Genomic DNA, 17,030 nt, shown 5'->3' with positions numbered 1-17,030 from the left:
AGGTTCTTGGCGTAGAACAACATTTGGTGTGCATTTAGGTGTTTTATAAAGATCTCTCAAAAATGTTGATTGCACTCTTTCAAGCAGCACATAGCTCCTGTAAGGACCCAATTGGGTACCATATAGGATTTGCGCTAATACTTTCACAGAATAAAGCTTCAGGCTGCTGGAATAAATTTACCACCTTTGGTATGAAAAAATCTAAGAATGGCTAGAGCACTTTTTTTTTGCAGAATCTGTTACCAAATGTATATGGGCATAATGGCCACCGTTATATTGGAAGCTGACTCCTAAATATCTAAAACACTTAACCTGATCAATTATGTGCCCGTCAATATACCAGTGATGTTTCTGGAACCTGTTGTTACAGTGCATCATTTTGGTTTTCTCAAAGTTAATATTTAGATGTTCTTCTTTGCATTGTTGGCTTAAAATAAGCAGAGCGTGTTTCAGGCCAATTTTGGTTTGCACAGACCATCATAATTTCAAATACCAGCAAACTGCCCACTGATTCGACCAGAGGCAGATTTGGTGGTCCCTGTTTTTTCTCCCAGTTCAAATTTAAAATTCTATTCCCAGTTCCCAAAATAAGCAGGTAAATGCCCTTTCCTGGAAACATGATACCTTTTCTTTTTCGCTGTCAATCTTGACAAGGTTACCATCTTTATAGTAGGTACATCGTATATAAGCTCTAGCATGCTGCACTCTTAATTTTTTTTCAAAATAATAGCAATACCCATTATAATACCACCATGGGGTATTCTGAGGACATTTTGGATTCTTGATGCCTAAAACAAACAAACAAAAGTATCTGTGTTGACTATAATCTATGATACACAAGCAAAGGCTAACAAATCATGTGTACAACCTCTCACTAGTATAAGGATATCAAGGTGCCATGTAGGAATAAAATACATACACAAATACTACAGATCAAACCATTAAAATCTTATAAAGCCCAACAATAATAGAACAGCTAACAGTAAAAGCTGAAAAACTGAACTACTCTGTTTTTTTTAAAGCTGTCTTACAGAGAAGATCATACGTTAATGGCAGATAAAAATCATCACATTAGAAAACATAATTGCTTACTGTTACTGTTGTTCATTGATGTGTGCAGGAACACATTGGAACTGTGCATGCACAGGCCTGCGACTCAGAACTTTCCTAGCTAAAAGTCTCCAAAGAAGGCGCCTGACCGACCACGCATGGACAGGCTTTCCTACTCATCAGTCACATGAACCTAGGGTAGAATGCCCACCCTCCTAAGTTCCTGTTGCTGTTGCTCAAGGTTGCTAAATGTCTACAAGGACGCCGCACCTCAGGTGGGACGGAATGTGTGCCTGCACACAAGACGTTGATGAACAGTTACATGTAAGCAACTCTGTTTTGATCAACTGTCTTGTTGTGCAGTCCCACATTGGGATCTTAACAAGCTTAGTAGCTTAAAAGGGGGGATGAGAGAATGAGGAACTGCTGTCCAGAACCTAGCCTTGGCTCTGGCTTTCAAATCCACTGCATAGTGCTTAATGAATGTTCTCTCCCTCGACCAGGTTGCCACCCTGCAAATATCCTGAAGGGAAACACTTCTCAAGAAGGCAGCTGATGAAGCCTGTGCTGTCAGCTAATTAGCCCTCAGCTGCAAATGCAAGGCAAAGAAGATGCCTTGTAAGTACCACAATTTGCCAAAAATGGACTGCGGTGATGCTCTAAGGCCCCTCCTGAGATCCCATCCCAGTAACATACAAATAATGATGGGGACTTCCTAAATTTCCTAGTTCTATCAAAATAATAATGTATGGACCTCCTCATATCAAGAGTGTGCAGTACCTTCTCTCCCGGGGACTGAGGGTTCGGCAACAAAGAGGGGATTGGCCACCTCCTGAGACAGGTGGAACTGTGAAACTATCTTGGGCAGGAATTACTAATCAGAATGCAGGACCACACGTTAGGGGAAAATTTTTTAAAAGGGGGAGTCAACTTGAAAAGAGGCCAACTAAACCACCCTTCTTGCAGAAATGATGCCCACCAGGAAGGCTGCCTTCATAGACAGGAAGGATAGTGGAACAGAAGCCATGGGTTCAAATTGGTTTTTACATTAGGGCTTTGAGAACCACCTCCAAAGACAATTGAGGCACAAGGGGCCGTTGTGGCGGGAACAGGTTAGTTAGACCCTTATGAAAATGTTTGGAAAGCTTATGGGCAAATACCAAAGTCCCTTGAATTTTGACAACAGCAACAAGCTAGGCTCCAATCCAGTAAAGTTACCATCTGTCTCAAAGGGAGGGGGGGTTGGGTCCAGGAGCAGATGCACGGTTTCAGCTGAGGGGGGAGGAAACTCAAGGGGCAGAAGGAAAGTGAGAGGGATGAATCATGTGGCGTCATTACAATTGCCAAGCAGTCTCCCACCACGTGGTATAACTGTGGCTTCCCTGGGCAGTATATCTGTCCTGTTCCATTGTGTTCCTCAGCACCATCTTGCCTCTGCTGGGAACATTCATGCGTAAACAGGAACAGCTGTATTCCACAGAAGGCTCTCAGGTTCGCTTGTCGCTCGAGTGCAACACCCGGCTCTCCTCTCCCCTTCCATTCCTCCACTCGTGCCACACCAGTCCTTACTCCTCTGCCTCATCCCTCCACCTTTCCTCGTCCTGTCTTCTGGCCCTGCGTCTACAGTGAACCGAAAACTATGGTCACTTGGGGAGTTGTCTCCGCCCTAGCCCCAGGCGAAATTTGAGAGGCTGAACAGACCTAATACCCTAAAAATCTCCAGAGAACGGGGGAGCGAAACGCTCAGCTTCCGTCTCCAGCGACACCTTTATAGTTGTGTCTTGTGGAAGGCTTGTGGGAATGAAGCAACATGTTCCTCACAGTACAAGAGAAATTCTCCCCACACGGTAAATTCTCCATGCCATGAGGTGGAGACAACCTAGATCCAGGCACCGTATAGTGCCAATGGTTAAAATGGTTGGATCCTGTGGTATCCAAACCAAGTGATCACTCTCAGTCTGGTCATCCAGGGCTGGCATGACCAAAACAGGGCAATCAGAATTGCGTCTGTAGAGTCTACAACCATTTTCACTAATACCATTGGTATCAATAGGAGTGGGGTAACACGCAGAAAAGCACTCCCATCCAAACAGTTGGAATGGATCCCCCTAGAGAGTCCAGGTTGATCCCCCCTGGGAGAAAAATGTGGGAGCATTCGCCAGCCACTACCTGCCTGTGGGACACCCCAAAGTACAAAAAGCTCAATCAGAAAGTGGTCGCTTAGAGACCACTCATAAGTCTGAGAAAAATTCCTGCTCAGCCTGTCTGCCCTCACGATTAAGACCCTTGCAATATGAATGGCCTGCAGCTCTGCAGGGATCCGAAATAGGACCTGCCACATCATCAATGCCTCATGGCATAACTTGAGAGAGGGAGTGCCCCCCCCCACTTGTTTATATAAAACATGGCCAGATTGTTGTTGGTCTGAAGAAGGATCTTCCTGTTCCAAAGAATATCTGTGATCGCAGCTAAGGCCAAATGAATTGCTCTTATTTCCAGCAGATTAATATTCATGGACACTTCAGCAAGGGACAAAAGCCCCTGGGATAAGTGGTCCCCACAGTAGGCACCCCAACCTTCCAGAGAAGCATCTGTAGTTATGACCATGTCAAGGGGACCAATATTTAGGCACTAGCCACCTATCAAGGGAACAGATGACAGCCCAAGGAACAGAGAAGCAGAGATGAGGTCCATGTCTAAAGGGACTTATCCTTCTGACAAACCAAGTTTGAAGGTCTCTCCTATGCAAACTGGCATGAGAGACCATCACTTTGGTAGAAGCCATAAGTCCTAGTGTGAGCTGAATGACATGCACAGACTGCAATCAGTTCCGTGCTATGGAACAGATCACAGAATAGAAGAGGACCATCCTGGAACTCAGCAGGAATGCTCAGCCTCGCTTGGAGTTGACTAGGGTTCCGATAAACTCTACCCTCTGGGAACGAGTAGGGTAAGACTTTTCCCTGTAGACTACCAGACCCAACCAATCACAAAGGGAAAGGGTGAGGTGCACCTGGGAAGCTAATGCGGAGGTTCTAGCTAGGAGCCAGGGGTAGTGAACATGTGGTCTTCCAGATGTCCATGGACTACAATTCCCATGAGCCCCTGCCAGCATTTGCTGGCAGGGGCTCATGGGAATTGTAGTCCATGGACATCTGGAGGACCACAGGTTGACTACCCCTGATCTAACTAGGGAAGAATGATAACCCCTTGGACTGTGAGGGAGGCAACAACCACTGCCATGCATTTTGTGAAAACTCTTGGCAACATGGCTAAGCCAAAGGGAAGAACTGTGTACTGGTAGATATATGAGCCATCTATGGATTGCAATGTGAAAATATGCATCTTTTAGGTACAAAACTGCAAACCAGGAATTTAGACACTAAGACTTAATCATGGATCCCAATGAAACTACATGGAAGTTTGAAATGTATAAGCATTTATTCAACTCTCTCAGGTCAACAATGGGATGGACTCCTCCATCCTTTTTATCAACCAAAAAAAAATGTGAAAAGAAGCCCACAGGCCTCCTGGGAAAAGTTCTATGGCACCGACTTGCAAGTTTTGGGAAAGGATTGTTGGAGGCAAAGGCTCCAAGAGAACACTCAGGTGAGGACTGAAAGTCTAACCTATAACCATTAACAATGATAGAAAGGACTCAACTGATCTGGGTAACTTGGAACCAAGTTCCTGAAATTGGGCTAGGTACATTGGAACCATGAGGCCCTTGGACTATAACAGTCAGAACTTTTATGTTTGGGTCAAGTGATCCCGACCTAATGAATGATGACCTGGATGTTGCCGCTGTGTTTGTTTCCTTATGAAGAACTGGAACTGACGCAAGTGAGAAGGATACTGGGGCTGAGTCACAGTTGAGTACAGTAAGCCATAATAGGGAGTTGAAAAACTTAACTACCTCTGGAAGTGGTTGTCCTGGAACTGGTGTGACAGTGGAGGAGGGAAGGAACTGAGGTACCCGGCCAACTGCCTAATATTCTTTAACGGTGAGAGAAATTCATCTGTAGATTGAGCAAATAAGGATGATTTTTCAAAAGGCATGTCCTCCACCTTAATTCTCATTTCCAATGGGATCAAGGTATTTCTCAGCCAAGAATGACGACTCAGAACAACAGCAAGTGCCATAGACCTAGCAGCTATGTCTGCCACATGCTTTCCAGCATTGATGCCTTGCTTGGAGGTCTGAATGGCCTCATTCTGAACCATACGGATCAGACCCTGTTGTTCCTCTGGAAACAAATCAATGTACTTCGATAGGATTTCCCAGAGGCAAAGCTGGTAAGCCCGTATAATAACTTGGTGGTTGGCGATGCGAAAACTGAGTGCTGATGACGAATAAACTTTATACCTAAAGTAGCACCTCTCCTGCTTTCTCAATCAACAGGGGATGAATGTAGATCCAGTTTCCTCTTTAATGCATGTTTTCAATGATAGAGGAGGCTGAAGAATGGTGGACAGAGAGGTACACTACTGAATCGGGCTTAACACAGTACAAGGATCTGATTTTTTTAGGAGCTGGTTGCACGGATGCAGGTTTATTCCAGATGGGAATGGTCAGATCCTCAAAGCCCTGGATAACCGGGAGGGCAATAACAGAAGGGATACTGGAATAGAAGCAGCTAAGGATTTTATCCTTAGGTCTGGCATCAGATGTGGAGACATCCAACTTGAGAGCCTTTGCCATTCGGAGAAGCTGTTCTCCATACATTCTATGTTTCTAGACATTCCCAAGAGTGCTTACCCCTCCTCTCACAGAGGGTGACTTTCCCTTCCAAAGTCACATGATGTGGGAGGGGTTAGCATTCTTCTCAGTTCTCCTTCCTGCTGCTGAGACAGGTATGCCAATCTACCCTCAGAGTCCCACAATGGGGAAGGAGGGAGGTTTGTGTGACTGCAAAGAAGACTACTTGATGAACCGCAGTTTACAGGTGAGTGCAACCCTGTTTTCATCTTCCTGGTTTCTATGCAGTTTCACATGGGAGAATAGCAAGATCATTCACCATGGAATATATTACCTTATACAGCGGAAAAATAGATCAAAGGGCCACTTTACCCACAGTAATTCCTCTCCAAGAGATGACACCTATGGTATAGTGGTGGATAAATATGGTTCATTCAATCAGGCCAGCATATGGTTAAAACTACACTGGAACAGTTTAAAGGGAAGAATGTTAATGTCCTGAAATGGCCCAGACCTCAATCCAATTGAGAATCTGTAGCATGACTTGAAGATTGCTGTACACCAATAATACTCACTTAACTTAAAAGAGTTGGAGCCGTTTTGCCTTGAGGAATGGGTGAAAATCCCAGTGGCACTAAGCTGACAGAGGCATACCCCTAGAGATTTACAGCTGTAATTGCAGCAAAAGGTGGCTCTACAAAATATTCACTATGGGGGATAGATACCTATGCGCAGTCATGATTTCTGTTTGTGTCTTGAGTACTGCTTGAGTCACAATCTTTAAACCGCCCGCGGCACAGTGCGCCGCGGACTTAATAATTGACTAAGGGCTGTCTGGGAGGAGTTAGGGCGGGCCCTGTCCGGGATAAAAACTCAGAGGGGCCAATCAGGAGCCGCAAAGCGGCTCCTGTTTGGCCCCTCCGACTGTCCATCCCTGCCCAATCACCCATTGGCTGCTTCGCCCGGCCAGGGAATCACCGCATAGACTGGACTGCCAGCTGATGCGGTGAGTCTTCTGGGGGGCTGCACCGCCTTCTCCCAGCCACTCCAGCACCCGGGAGAAGCCTCCTGAGAGTCGCCGGAGGGGGAGGCCGTGCCGCCTTCTCCCGGTCACTGGGGTGGCCGCACCGCGTCGCAGACATGGCGAGGTCGCTCCAGCGGCCGGGAGAAGCCTCCTGAGAGTCACCGGAGGGGGGGCCGCGCCGCCTTCTACCGCCCGCTGGAGCGGCCGCGCCGCGTCACACACGCGGCAAGGCTGCTCCAGCAGCCAGGAGAAGCCTCCTCAGAGTCGACGGAGGGGGGGGGCCGCGCTGCCTTCTCCCGGCTGCTGGCCGCCTTCTCCCGGGGGCCTGGGCCTAGCGCCCATTTTATTGTACTTTAAAATGGGCTTTATTCCTAGTTAAAAATATTTTGCCCTTTCACAGAGGCCACACACACATACACACACAACTTAGTTCTAGGTTGTAATGTGACAAAACAAGACAAACACCCAAGGGGGTGAATACTTTTGCAAGCCACTGTATCACACAAAGAAAGAGTAGGAAAAAATGAAGCTTTTCATAATAAATACTTACCTAACTCACACAGTTCACCTTTGAATCGACCGATACACATTGTCCTTTCTGGGCAGCGGCCAGTTACAGAGTTACATCTGAATCCTCCATAGCATTTGCGACAAGCAAAGGCACAGTTCTCACCGTAGTAACCAAATGAACATTCTGTGTAAAGAATTATAAGCAAACAACATTTTACATGTTGATAAGTGAAACAACCAAATGGCAGCATCATAAGTATTCAATTGTTTATTTATTTAATTAATTTATATACCACCCTCTTTTGCAGCTCAGGGCAGTTTATATTTGATACAAGGAAATATTGCTTATAATTAATACAAGGAAAAACATAATTGTGAACTTATAACATTACTAAAAGCATAACATTGAAAAGCCGAATACTTAACATTTGCTATATGAACTGTATGAGTTGACGCATTTTGTAGCACTATGAAAGCTGAAGACTAATTTAAATGGTTCTTATTTAATCCAAACTTCCAGAAATAATTAGCTAGATGAAAATCTGATTTCTAGTGGTAACAGGGAGAATGCTCTAAATAAGTATGTAGAAAGCCAGGGTCAGCATATACTAAGGTGGGGAAGCTGCAAAGGCCCAACATTCCATTGAACATTTCTGTCAAGCTATTTTACTGGGTGTGAAGACAAACAATGATTGTCTTCACTCCATAACACTTCCATCAACTCAGAAAAAAATTACACTCTGTAGGAAAACAACCATTGGTTACTCACTGAGAAAGGACCTTCTCCTATGAGGACAGGAGAGACAGGATCAATTACTAACTTCCTGTCACCCGTGGGAAATTAAATTGTGGGTGTGTAGTTGTGAATCATCCACGGACACCCTGCATACCCACCAGTGATCCCCAGGCTGGGAATGTCTGCTCTATTGCAAGCTTGATTGAAAATGATTTTGTTAACAGCAAAGTCTGAATTTTATTATTTGTGTTTTTAAACCATGGTGTTAAAACTTGAATGTGCAGGCTAAAATTATTTTAAATGAATAAATATATTTACATTATGTAAAAATGAATATACCTGAAAACTTTCCAGACATATTTTAGAAAAATAAAAGTTTCCATTTTATAATAGTAACAGAACTGTCCAATGCTTTTTACTATCTGGAGAACAGCATGCATACCTCGTTTTACAAATGAAGATGCAGTTTCTTCATAGACATTAATTTCATCAATGCCTTTTGTTCTCCTAAAATACTGGTAATCTTTCACTATCCCTGTACAGTTGGGATCCCTTAAACAGTCTACTGTAGCAATGGAAATGGAGGAATAATAAACTGGTTCTAACGGTCCTGACAGAAATCGATCTATGTAGATGTCAAAAGACTCTTCAGCTAAAGGAATTAAAAACAAATGAAATCATGAGTCATGAATGGTGAGGGTCTACCATACACTTTGTACTATCATTCAGATGCCAGAAATAGATTAAGTAGCCCTGGCCCCAGCTTCGTAATTTTTATCTCCAAAGGAGGAAGAAACCAGGAACTGCTCTGAAAATTTATTATGCACTTTAATATAGGCATACTTTAGATTATTTTCATATATGTTTTATTTATTACTAGGGACCAAGCCCGTTGTACTTGTAAATACAACGGGCACTAGGTGTGCTTTTGGGGCCGCCAGGGGCGCAGTCTTTCCCCCGGGCTCGGAAGTACACCCGCAGCCTCCTCAAAGGCCCACCTCCTAAACTCAAGGAATATTTCCAACCCAGGGGTAGCCAACCTCCAGGTGGGGCCTGGAGAGCTCCTGGAATTACAGCTCATCTTCATAGTATAAAGATCAGCCCCCCAGACAGAAAGGGCTACTTTAGACAGGGTTGTGGAAGAGAAGAAACATTTAAGGCTTCCCACACAGGTTGTTGTTGAATTGAAAGACTTGAGACCTACTGCACAGGGTTGTTGTACAGATGAAACGGGAGACAAAAGAACCTCCACAATAGCATTGTTTCATCTACAGAATAACGCTATGCACTGGCCTCAAATCTGCAGAGAGTTGCAAAGAAGAAATACACATGGCTTGGCTGTGTCTAACCCCCGGCCAGAGCAGTATTTTAAGTGAGAAGGGGCTTTTCTATGGCCTCCCTGTCAGCCAACTGTTTGGCAGAAGGGGAAGGTTCCCCACCCTCAAAAGGAATGCCCTGAGGCTCCCCTGCATTGCTCTTCGAAACGCCTCCCTCCCCTCAGTCAGGGCCTGTCAGAGGCTTCTTCGCAGCAAGCCTGAAGGGAGGAGGAGGGAGCGCACTCTGCAGCCTGTCAGTGTTCTGAGGCAATTTGCAGTTGGACATCACAGTTAGGACAGCCTTGGGGTGAAAAGGGCTGGCACAGCCTGTCCATGCCTCTGTTCTCATCCCCCTTGGCAGCACTACTGACCTCCTCTCCCTGTGGTTGTCAGGAGCTGACTGGCAGCCATGTCTCCAGATTGTCTCTGGTCTGTCCTAGTGAGGGCCCACTTTGTGCCTTCCAAATGGCCCCTCCAATTGTCAGTCCGGGGCCAAGGGGCCAATGGCCCCTGTTTCCTATCCTGGACAACCCATCCCCCTTAGCCTTAGCGAATTTTTTATACCACTCCTTGAGCGGTTTACAGATATTTACAAGCATCCCCTTTCCGCAAGCTGGCTCACAGCAGTCTACAGAATACTTAAAATATTCATAATCAGTTTTTAAAACACACTTCGGTCAAAACTGCCAACCCAAATCCCTTTCCACCTACCCCCACTCCAACCCCAACTACCTTCCATATGGCCTATAGATTGTTCTATTGGCTGGGAACCTTTTGTGATATGGCCGAGCCAAAAAAAGGGGTGGGGAACCTATATCATCTTGCATTGCCAGATTCACTTATTATAGTCTGTAAAAGAAAACTTACAAAATTCCAGAATGCAACTTACATTCCTTCCTCTTACAAATCCATTTGTACGTTTCATCACAGTTCAGTCTCAATGCACTTTTATTAGTTGAAAGACCTACACATCTTCCTAATGGACTCCCTGTCATTGGTAACCTAGGTTCGAAAAACAAATTGCAAGCCTAGAAAAGTATACATGCCTGATAGTTCTAAGTCTTCAGTAACAACAGTTTAGTAACAACTACTGAAGCCATTTTAATGTAAAACACTCAACACCAAATTAGAAAGTATCATGTATAACTAAAGTTTATTTATTTAGATTTTATTATGCAAAGGATATACATAGAAATACAACAGATCCTCATCAATCAATGGGGTTCAGTACCTGAGATCACTGCAAATGGTTAAATATGTGAATACTGGGAGGCAGAAAGTTATCTTCTCTCAGGAGCAGACTGGGAATCAAAATGCCTTCAGAACAGCCCAAGCCCCTCATGGAGAAAGGTCCAGCTTATTCAAATTACATGCATACCAGGCTTGGCTGGAGTGTTGCCAAGCAAATCCCACACTCATGTTTCCCATGGCTCCTGCCCAATTTGGGCAAGTAACAATACAACCTTGAAGGTACATGTCACCATGCAAGTCATCTGGCCAGACGTCAGATGGTACTGTGAGTTGCCTGGTAGGGCAGGGAAGGGAAGAACTGCCACTTGAGCTGCCTGGCCATGCAAGCAAAGTGGGCACTGCCACATAGTTGCTGAGGGGACCACCACGCAACTCACCTAGCGTACTTGCACAATTTTTCCACATATTATACACAGTTCTGATAAGATAGCAATTGTGAGAAAGTAAGGTACATGGCCAGCTGACTTAGTATGGTCCAACCATTCTATGTGGCCCAGGTCCTACCTATCTGCAGGACCGCTTATCTGAGCTTATCTCCTGAGGCCTCATCTCTGTGGTACATCCCTCTACGGGGCCAGCTTCTTGTAGTGGTTAGGAGCAACAATGTCTAATCTGGCAATCCAGGCTTAATTCCTTGCTCCTCCACATGCAGCCAGCTGGGTGATCTTAGGTTTTCCACAGCACTGATAAAGATGTTCAGACAAAGCAGTAATATCAGGGCTCTCTCAGCCTCACCTACCTCACAGGGTATCTGTTGTAGGGAGAGGAAAGGGAAGGCGATTGTAAGCCACTTTGAGACTCCTTTATTTAGAGAAAAGCAGCATATAAGAACCAGCTCTTCTTCTTCTAGAGGAGAAGCTACTTGCCAAACTCCCTCCCCTCACCTTGGGTCTTCCCTTTGCACTGGACTAGCATTTTCGAGAGAGGGAAACCACTACCCGGACTGGAGAACCATGGCCCACTTCAAATTTATAAAAGAATTTATTAAAAGAAAAAGTTTCAAAAGCAGATCTTAAGCACAGCACCAAGTCAAGCAAAAGGTAGGATGAAACACAATCCTTCTGCCCATACTAAAACATACCCTATCTGCTGTTAAGTACAGAATAGGCATAATTGCTTAAGGAATTCCCAACGTTTCATTGCATTGTCCACATATCCAGATGGCTGCTCACCTATTCTCCCAAGAACAGGCTCTTTCCTTCATAATCAGCAGACAAAAGACTGCTTCTTCCTCTGGTCAACATCTTATATAGCTTTCTGTCCTCTCCCACAGGAAGCCCCTCTCCTAGGAATTCTGGGAAGAAGAACCCCCCCCCCCCCAACACACTCCAGGTCCCTGCTTCCTGGCCCGGCGAATTAACATTTGAAAGGGGAAGTGAACAAGGGATTCTCTCTCCACAGCACAGAGGGTGAAAACTGTGTTTTTCTGAAATAGTGGGGGGAGGAGTTGGGGGGATTTCGTCACTCTACTAATAAATAAAAACAAAAGTTATGAATGGTGAGTGTTTACCATACACTTTATACTATCATTCAGATGCCAGAAACAAATTTAATAGCCCTGCTCCCAGCTTTATTATTTCTATCTCCAAAGGAGGAAGGAATCAGGAACTGCTCTAGAAATATTTGGAAAAGTCAGTGTTTCATGGGAAGTAAGACAAAATGAACTGTTGAAAACTTCAAGCACATAGCCTGCATTTCTGCAAAAAAAAATTCATGGAAGAGATATTACATGGAAGAGTACTTAAAAGGGTAGGGAATAAAATATAGTGTGACATTACTGGGAAGATACAACAAATTACTCCACCATGGACTAATTGAAATACACAAAAAATGCTATCTCTGCTAGTCCTAGAAAAACATTATCTTGGCCCAGTTTCAACACTTCCTCCATGACTAATAATATTATCAACATTAACATTACCAACGAATTTCTTTAGCTGCCGATTTCATATTTGACCAAACCCATATATTTTTTTGCTTCCTGCTATTCAATCCGGTCCACAAAATTTCTGCAGAACTTGCCGAGATTATCCAATTCTGTCAAAATACAAGAGTCATACAATTTTGGATGCTGCACTACCTTCTATACTAATGGGTACAGTATTAGTCTTATATGGAATTTTAATAACTTAGTGTTTGGGGATAGAAGTAAAACTTATAGCAAGCTCCACAACCCAGCTTAACCTGAGCTGATCTGAACTTGGATGCTCAGAATTGGCCATGACTAATACTTTGATGGGAGACTGCCAGAGAAGGTGGAGGTTCCTAAGCAGAGTAAAGTAAAGGCAAATCACCTCTGCTTGTTTCTCACCTGGAACATTCTATGGATGGGGTCACCTGCTATTTATACTGGATCAGACAAAAGGCTTACTAGAGCTTGAATATTAAACAGGGATGACTACAGTCTGTACTTGGATGTCAGACGACCAAGGAAGACCAGGGCAGAGTCTGCACTTACTTTGTTTATTCCATTGTCAATCCTGTTGAATTCAGATCGCTTTGAACTCGGGTCTTCCTCTCCCCCCCCCCATTGAAACAGGAAAGTGTTCTGCACGTGGTTAGGGTAGTACAGAAGTGGGGGGGGGAGCCAAGCCTCTTTCTTTCTTTTCTTGAAGGGGGAGGGAGAGGAGCCAAGCAGGGAGCCTCTTTCTTTTCTTGGAGGGGGGAGGGAGAGGATCGAAAAAGGCAGAGAAGGGAGAAAAAATCTAGGACCAACAGAAGTTGAGAGAAATTAGGGGCTTCTCCTTTAAGGCAAGCTTGTCACATGACCAGGTGTGGCCTATCAAAGGTTCTCTATCACAGAGCTTGTTTTCCTAATCCGGATTTGAAAAATATTGAGCATTAAAAGCACTGTAAGATATTGCACAATAAAGGTAGGGTCACTCCGGATCAATCCTTCTTGCTGCAGAAGGAAAATTTAAATCACCCCGAATCCAAACGGAAATCGCATTCTGTGTAGAGGGCAGGGACTGAATTGACCTGGGATTGGAATAAAAGCTCCATGCAGTTTACACCCAGGATTACTATACAGAGGAATGCAAATAGCAAAGCACCTCTGTGCATCTCTAGCTTTAAAAATCTGTGCAACCCTTGCTTTGAAGGCTGCAACTTCAAAGCATGATACATTATTATAACTAATGTTATTACTATAACATTGAAATAAACAAGGAGCATTAGAGCATTATAAAGTCAGCTTAATTGGGGAGTTCATCACAGAGTATTATTTACTTATCATTTGTTATTTACTTCATTTGAACACCATCTTTCTCTCCAATCAGGACCCAAGTTGGTTTACATCATTCTCCTCAACTCCATTTTATTGTCACAACAACCCTGCAAGCTAGCTGTAGGCCCAAGGTCACCCAGTGAAAATTTATGCCACAAGTGAGAATTCGAATCTGGGTCACCCAGATACTAATCCAACACTCTTAACCACTACTCCATACCTGCACTCTGAAATACAAGTTCTAATAAAGACACTTGCAGGCACCAGTTTTATTAGGCACATCAATTCTGTTTCCTTCTTGTGTAAAGGTAACAGGAATGTCTAGTCCCTATTCTTACACCATCAGAATTTTGAAAAACTGACAGCAAAATACCACACTTTGTATGACAAAGAGAAACAATATAATCAAACTGTGGGCATTATTCTTCAAGTGTTTAGTGGCAACTAGTTAGGCCAGGGGTCCACAAGCTTTCTGAGCTTGAAGGAACCATTGGAATTCTGACACAGCATGGTAGGCACAGCTATAGAACAGCTGCTGGAGGAGGCAAATTCAGTCACAAACAGCTGCCACAGTTCTAGCATACTCATTTTAAATTTCAAAACGCAAGGATTGGTGCAATGTTAATTACAGAGCCAACAAATTAATGGCTACACAGTTAAGCAGGTTATTGTCATATATAGCAGTGGTTCGCAACCTTCCGGTTGCCGCGGACCGCTGCTCCAGAGTGGCAGGAGAGGGCGGCCTGGGGCCCCGCGCACACGCGGCAGCCCCAGCGCAAATGCGGATGCGTGGACTGCCGCGCACGCGCGTTTGTGCCCGGCAGCCCGCGCAAGCGCGTTTGCACCACCGCCATGCCAGCGGCCGCAGCTTTTATCTCACAAGAATGATCTTTTCTAATGGGAAAAGGGGAAATCAGTCTTTCCACACAGCCAGTGTGCCTGAACCTTCCCTTCCAATGACATTTCTGAATGTCTGGCACAGTACTTCTGCATTCCGCAATGATGCATTCAAACAGCACACATGTGCATTCTTGCAAGAAGAATGCATGCCTGCATGCTCCCCCTTTCCCTTCCGGAGATGGCCACAGAGAGGGAGAGAGAGGAAGAGAGAGCACCATGACGAGCATTAAAGGGCACCACCTTATTTTTATTTTAAAGGAGTTTTTGTGTTATTACACCATAACTATTTTACAAAAAAAAAATTAAATGCTCTGTGTGGCTCTGCCATGCTTCCAAGCAGCGAGGAGAGGGGCCTTATACAGGCATCCCCTGAAGATGTTGGGGGAGGAGTGGCTGCTTTGTTCTGCAAAGGTAGACTCACAGGGGAGGAAAGAGCACTGAGATTGCACAAAGCTGCCACCACCGCCTGAACAGCTAACAAACCTAGGTGAGGACATGGGGGTGCGCAAAGATGGTAACATGTGTGGCAGCACCTACTTCTTCCTCTGCCTTAAGGGGCGCATAAGGGCACAAATATCCAAGGCAGACAGGGTAAAGTGGGGCAAAGGCCCCCCATGTGTTAGTAAGAAGAATCAGGATAACTATCCACAGCCCAAAAATCAGAGAGCAGAGCAGCATAACATCCTCTGTGTGGAAGATGTCAATATAAGGATGAGACAGATAAGAGTCAGGGCTTCCTCCCACTACTATATTAAACTGGAAGAATTCTGGACCTGGAGTCCTTATTTGCCCAAAAGCATTTGATAAATCTATACCTTTTAATTATGTAATGTATTCTATTTTCCAGGGTTGTTTTGATGACTTGCATTTTTGCTTTCTGTTCTTATTATTCAATGCTGATATTAGATTTTATACCTACATTTCTTGTTATTTGATTTTACTTTCAGTGATTTTGTGAGATTTCTGTATATCAGAAAAGCTGGATATAAGTGCTACAAATAAAATGTTTCATTTATTTTCATTGTTAATGTTCTGCTTTTACATTGCACCAAGGCATGTTACAATTAAACCAGTAATATATATACACATAGTTTTTTCATTACAAAATCCTGTATTTGGGGTTCAGGAACATACTTTATTTGAAGTTTGCAACTTGTCAGACTTTTTATAGTATCTGTACCTATTTGGAAAAATATCTGTTGCATATCTGTTCTATGGTTAATGGTAATATTACTTCCACAGGAAAATTAAAACAAGTGGTGCTGAAAAATGTTAAGTTGCAGCCAAATTATGGTGACCCCCTCATGGGATGTTCAAGATAAAAAAGGATGGGTTGCCGTTGCCTGCCTCTGTGTAGCTACCTTGGACTTCCTTGGTTGTCTCCCATCCAAGTAGTAACCACAGCCAACCTTGCTCTGCTCTTCCTATTGGGCTTGCCTGGTAATTGCTGGGAACTATCTTATCCCAAAGCCACGGAGTAAACTCAACATACCATAACATTACCATTACTTTACAGTCACATTATCACAGTATCACAAATAAAATAAATTGTGAGGAATATGGATACACAAGTTGAAGGTTAGCATGAATAGTGAGATAAAAACCTTTGTCCCTATTGAGTCCTGGGTATGTTGTAGTGTTGAGTGTTGTAATAACTTGCATTTCTGCAATCTCCCTTTCTAGCCTTTTCATTTGAATCTACAAATAGGGCTTGTTTCCCATGCGCTGATGCTCCCTTTTCCTCCTCTTGCCCTCCTTCTAGAACAGAGCATAAATCATGATTCCCAGTTTAAATACGTTCTGGTTTCCTGTGACATACCAATGCATGTACCTGATCAAATCAGAATTTATTTTTGTACAAACTAGAACTACAGAACTCAAGCTAATACTGAATGAACTGGGTTCCTGAATTTGTGCATCACAGGGAACTGGTATGTTTCAAGCTAAGAATCCTTAATCATATTCCACAGAAGGGAAGGTGAGCACAAGAAACCATTTTCAAATGCGCTCAAGGTGGCAAATGTCAATTTAGAATTACATTTGAATGCACCCTGGGTGTCTGTTCCCAGTCTCAAAAAAATCAAAAGTTTGCTTTTTTCTTAAGCAGTCGTTCAATACCATTTCTCGTTTGTTCTCAATCCACAATAGGTCTGCAGCTCTGAATCTTCTACACTGTTTCCGAGCTTCAGACCATTTGTCTTTTGTCTCTTCGCTGAAGTAGTAGCAGTTGTCTTTCCAATATTTCCAGCCAGGAAATCGAGGGCACCATACACTTGTCAGAGCTAACAAAAAACAAGTATGCAAAACCTTTTAAATGT

At 43.9% G+C, this 17,030-nt stretch overlaps 1 protein-coding gene across 2 annotated transcripts in view; it reads right to left on the bottom strand.

The window, feature by feature from the left end:
* Positions 1-17,030, bottom strand: part of LOC143832485 (uncharacterized) — a 172,868-nt gene that overhangs the window by 140,412 nt on the left and 15,426 nt on the right. For both annotated transcript variants that reach the window (XM_077326985.1, XM_077326986.1), the window contains exons 7-12: positions 16,831-16,994; positions 12,508-12,623; positions 10,225-10,337; positions 8,462-8,671; positions 7,324-7,467; positions 625-788 (exon numbers count right to left, since the gene is read on the bottom strand). In XM_077326985.1, the coding sequence (XP_077183100.1) occupies positions 625-788; positions 7,324-7,467; positions 8,462-8,671; positions 10,225-10,337; positions 12,508-12,623; positions 16,831-16,994 (911 nt within the window). The remainder of the gene's footprint in view (positions 1-624; positions 789-7,323; positions 7,468-8,461; positions 8,672-10,224; positions 10,338-12,507; positions 12,624-16,830; positions 16,995-17,030) is intronic.

Source organism: Paroedura picta, chromosome 3 (genome assembly GCF_049243985.1).
Source record: "Paroedura picta isolate Pp20150507F chromosome 3, Ppicta_v3.0, whole genome shotgun sequence".
NCBI classification, from domain to species: Eukaryota; Metazoa; Chordata; class Lepidosauria; order Squamata; family Gekkonidae; genus Paroedura; species Paroedura picta.
Note: the sequence above shows the minus strand (reverse complement) of the source record. Positions and strands in the feature narration are given on the sequence as shown.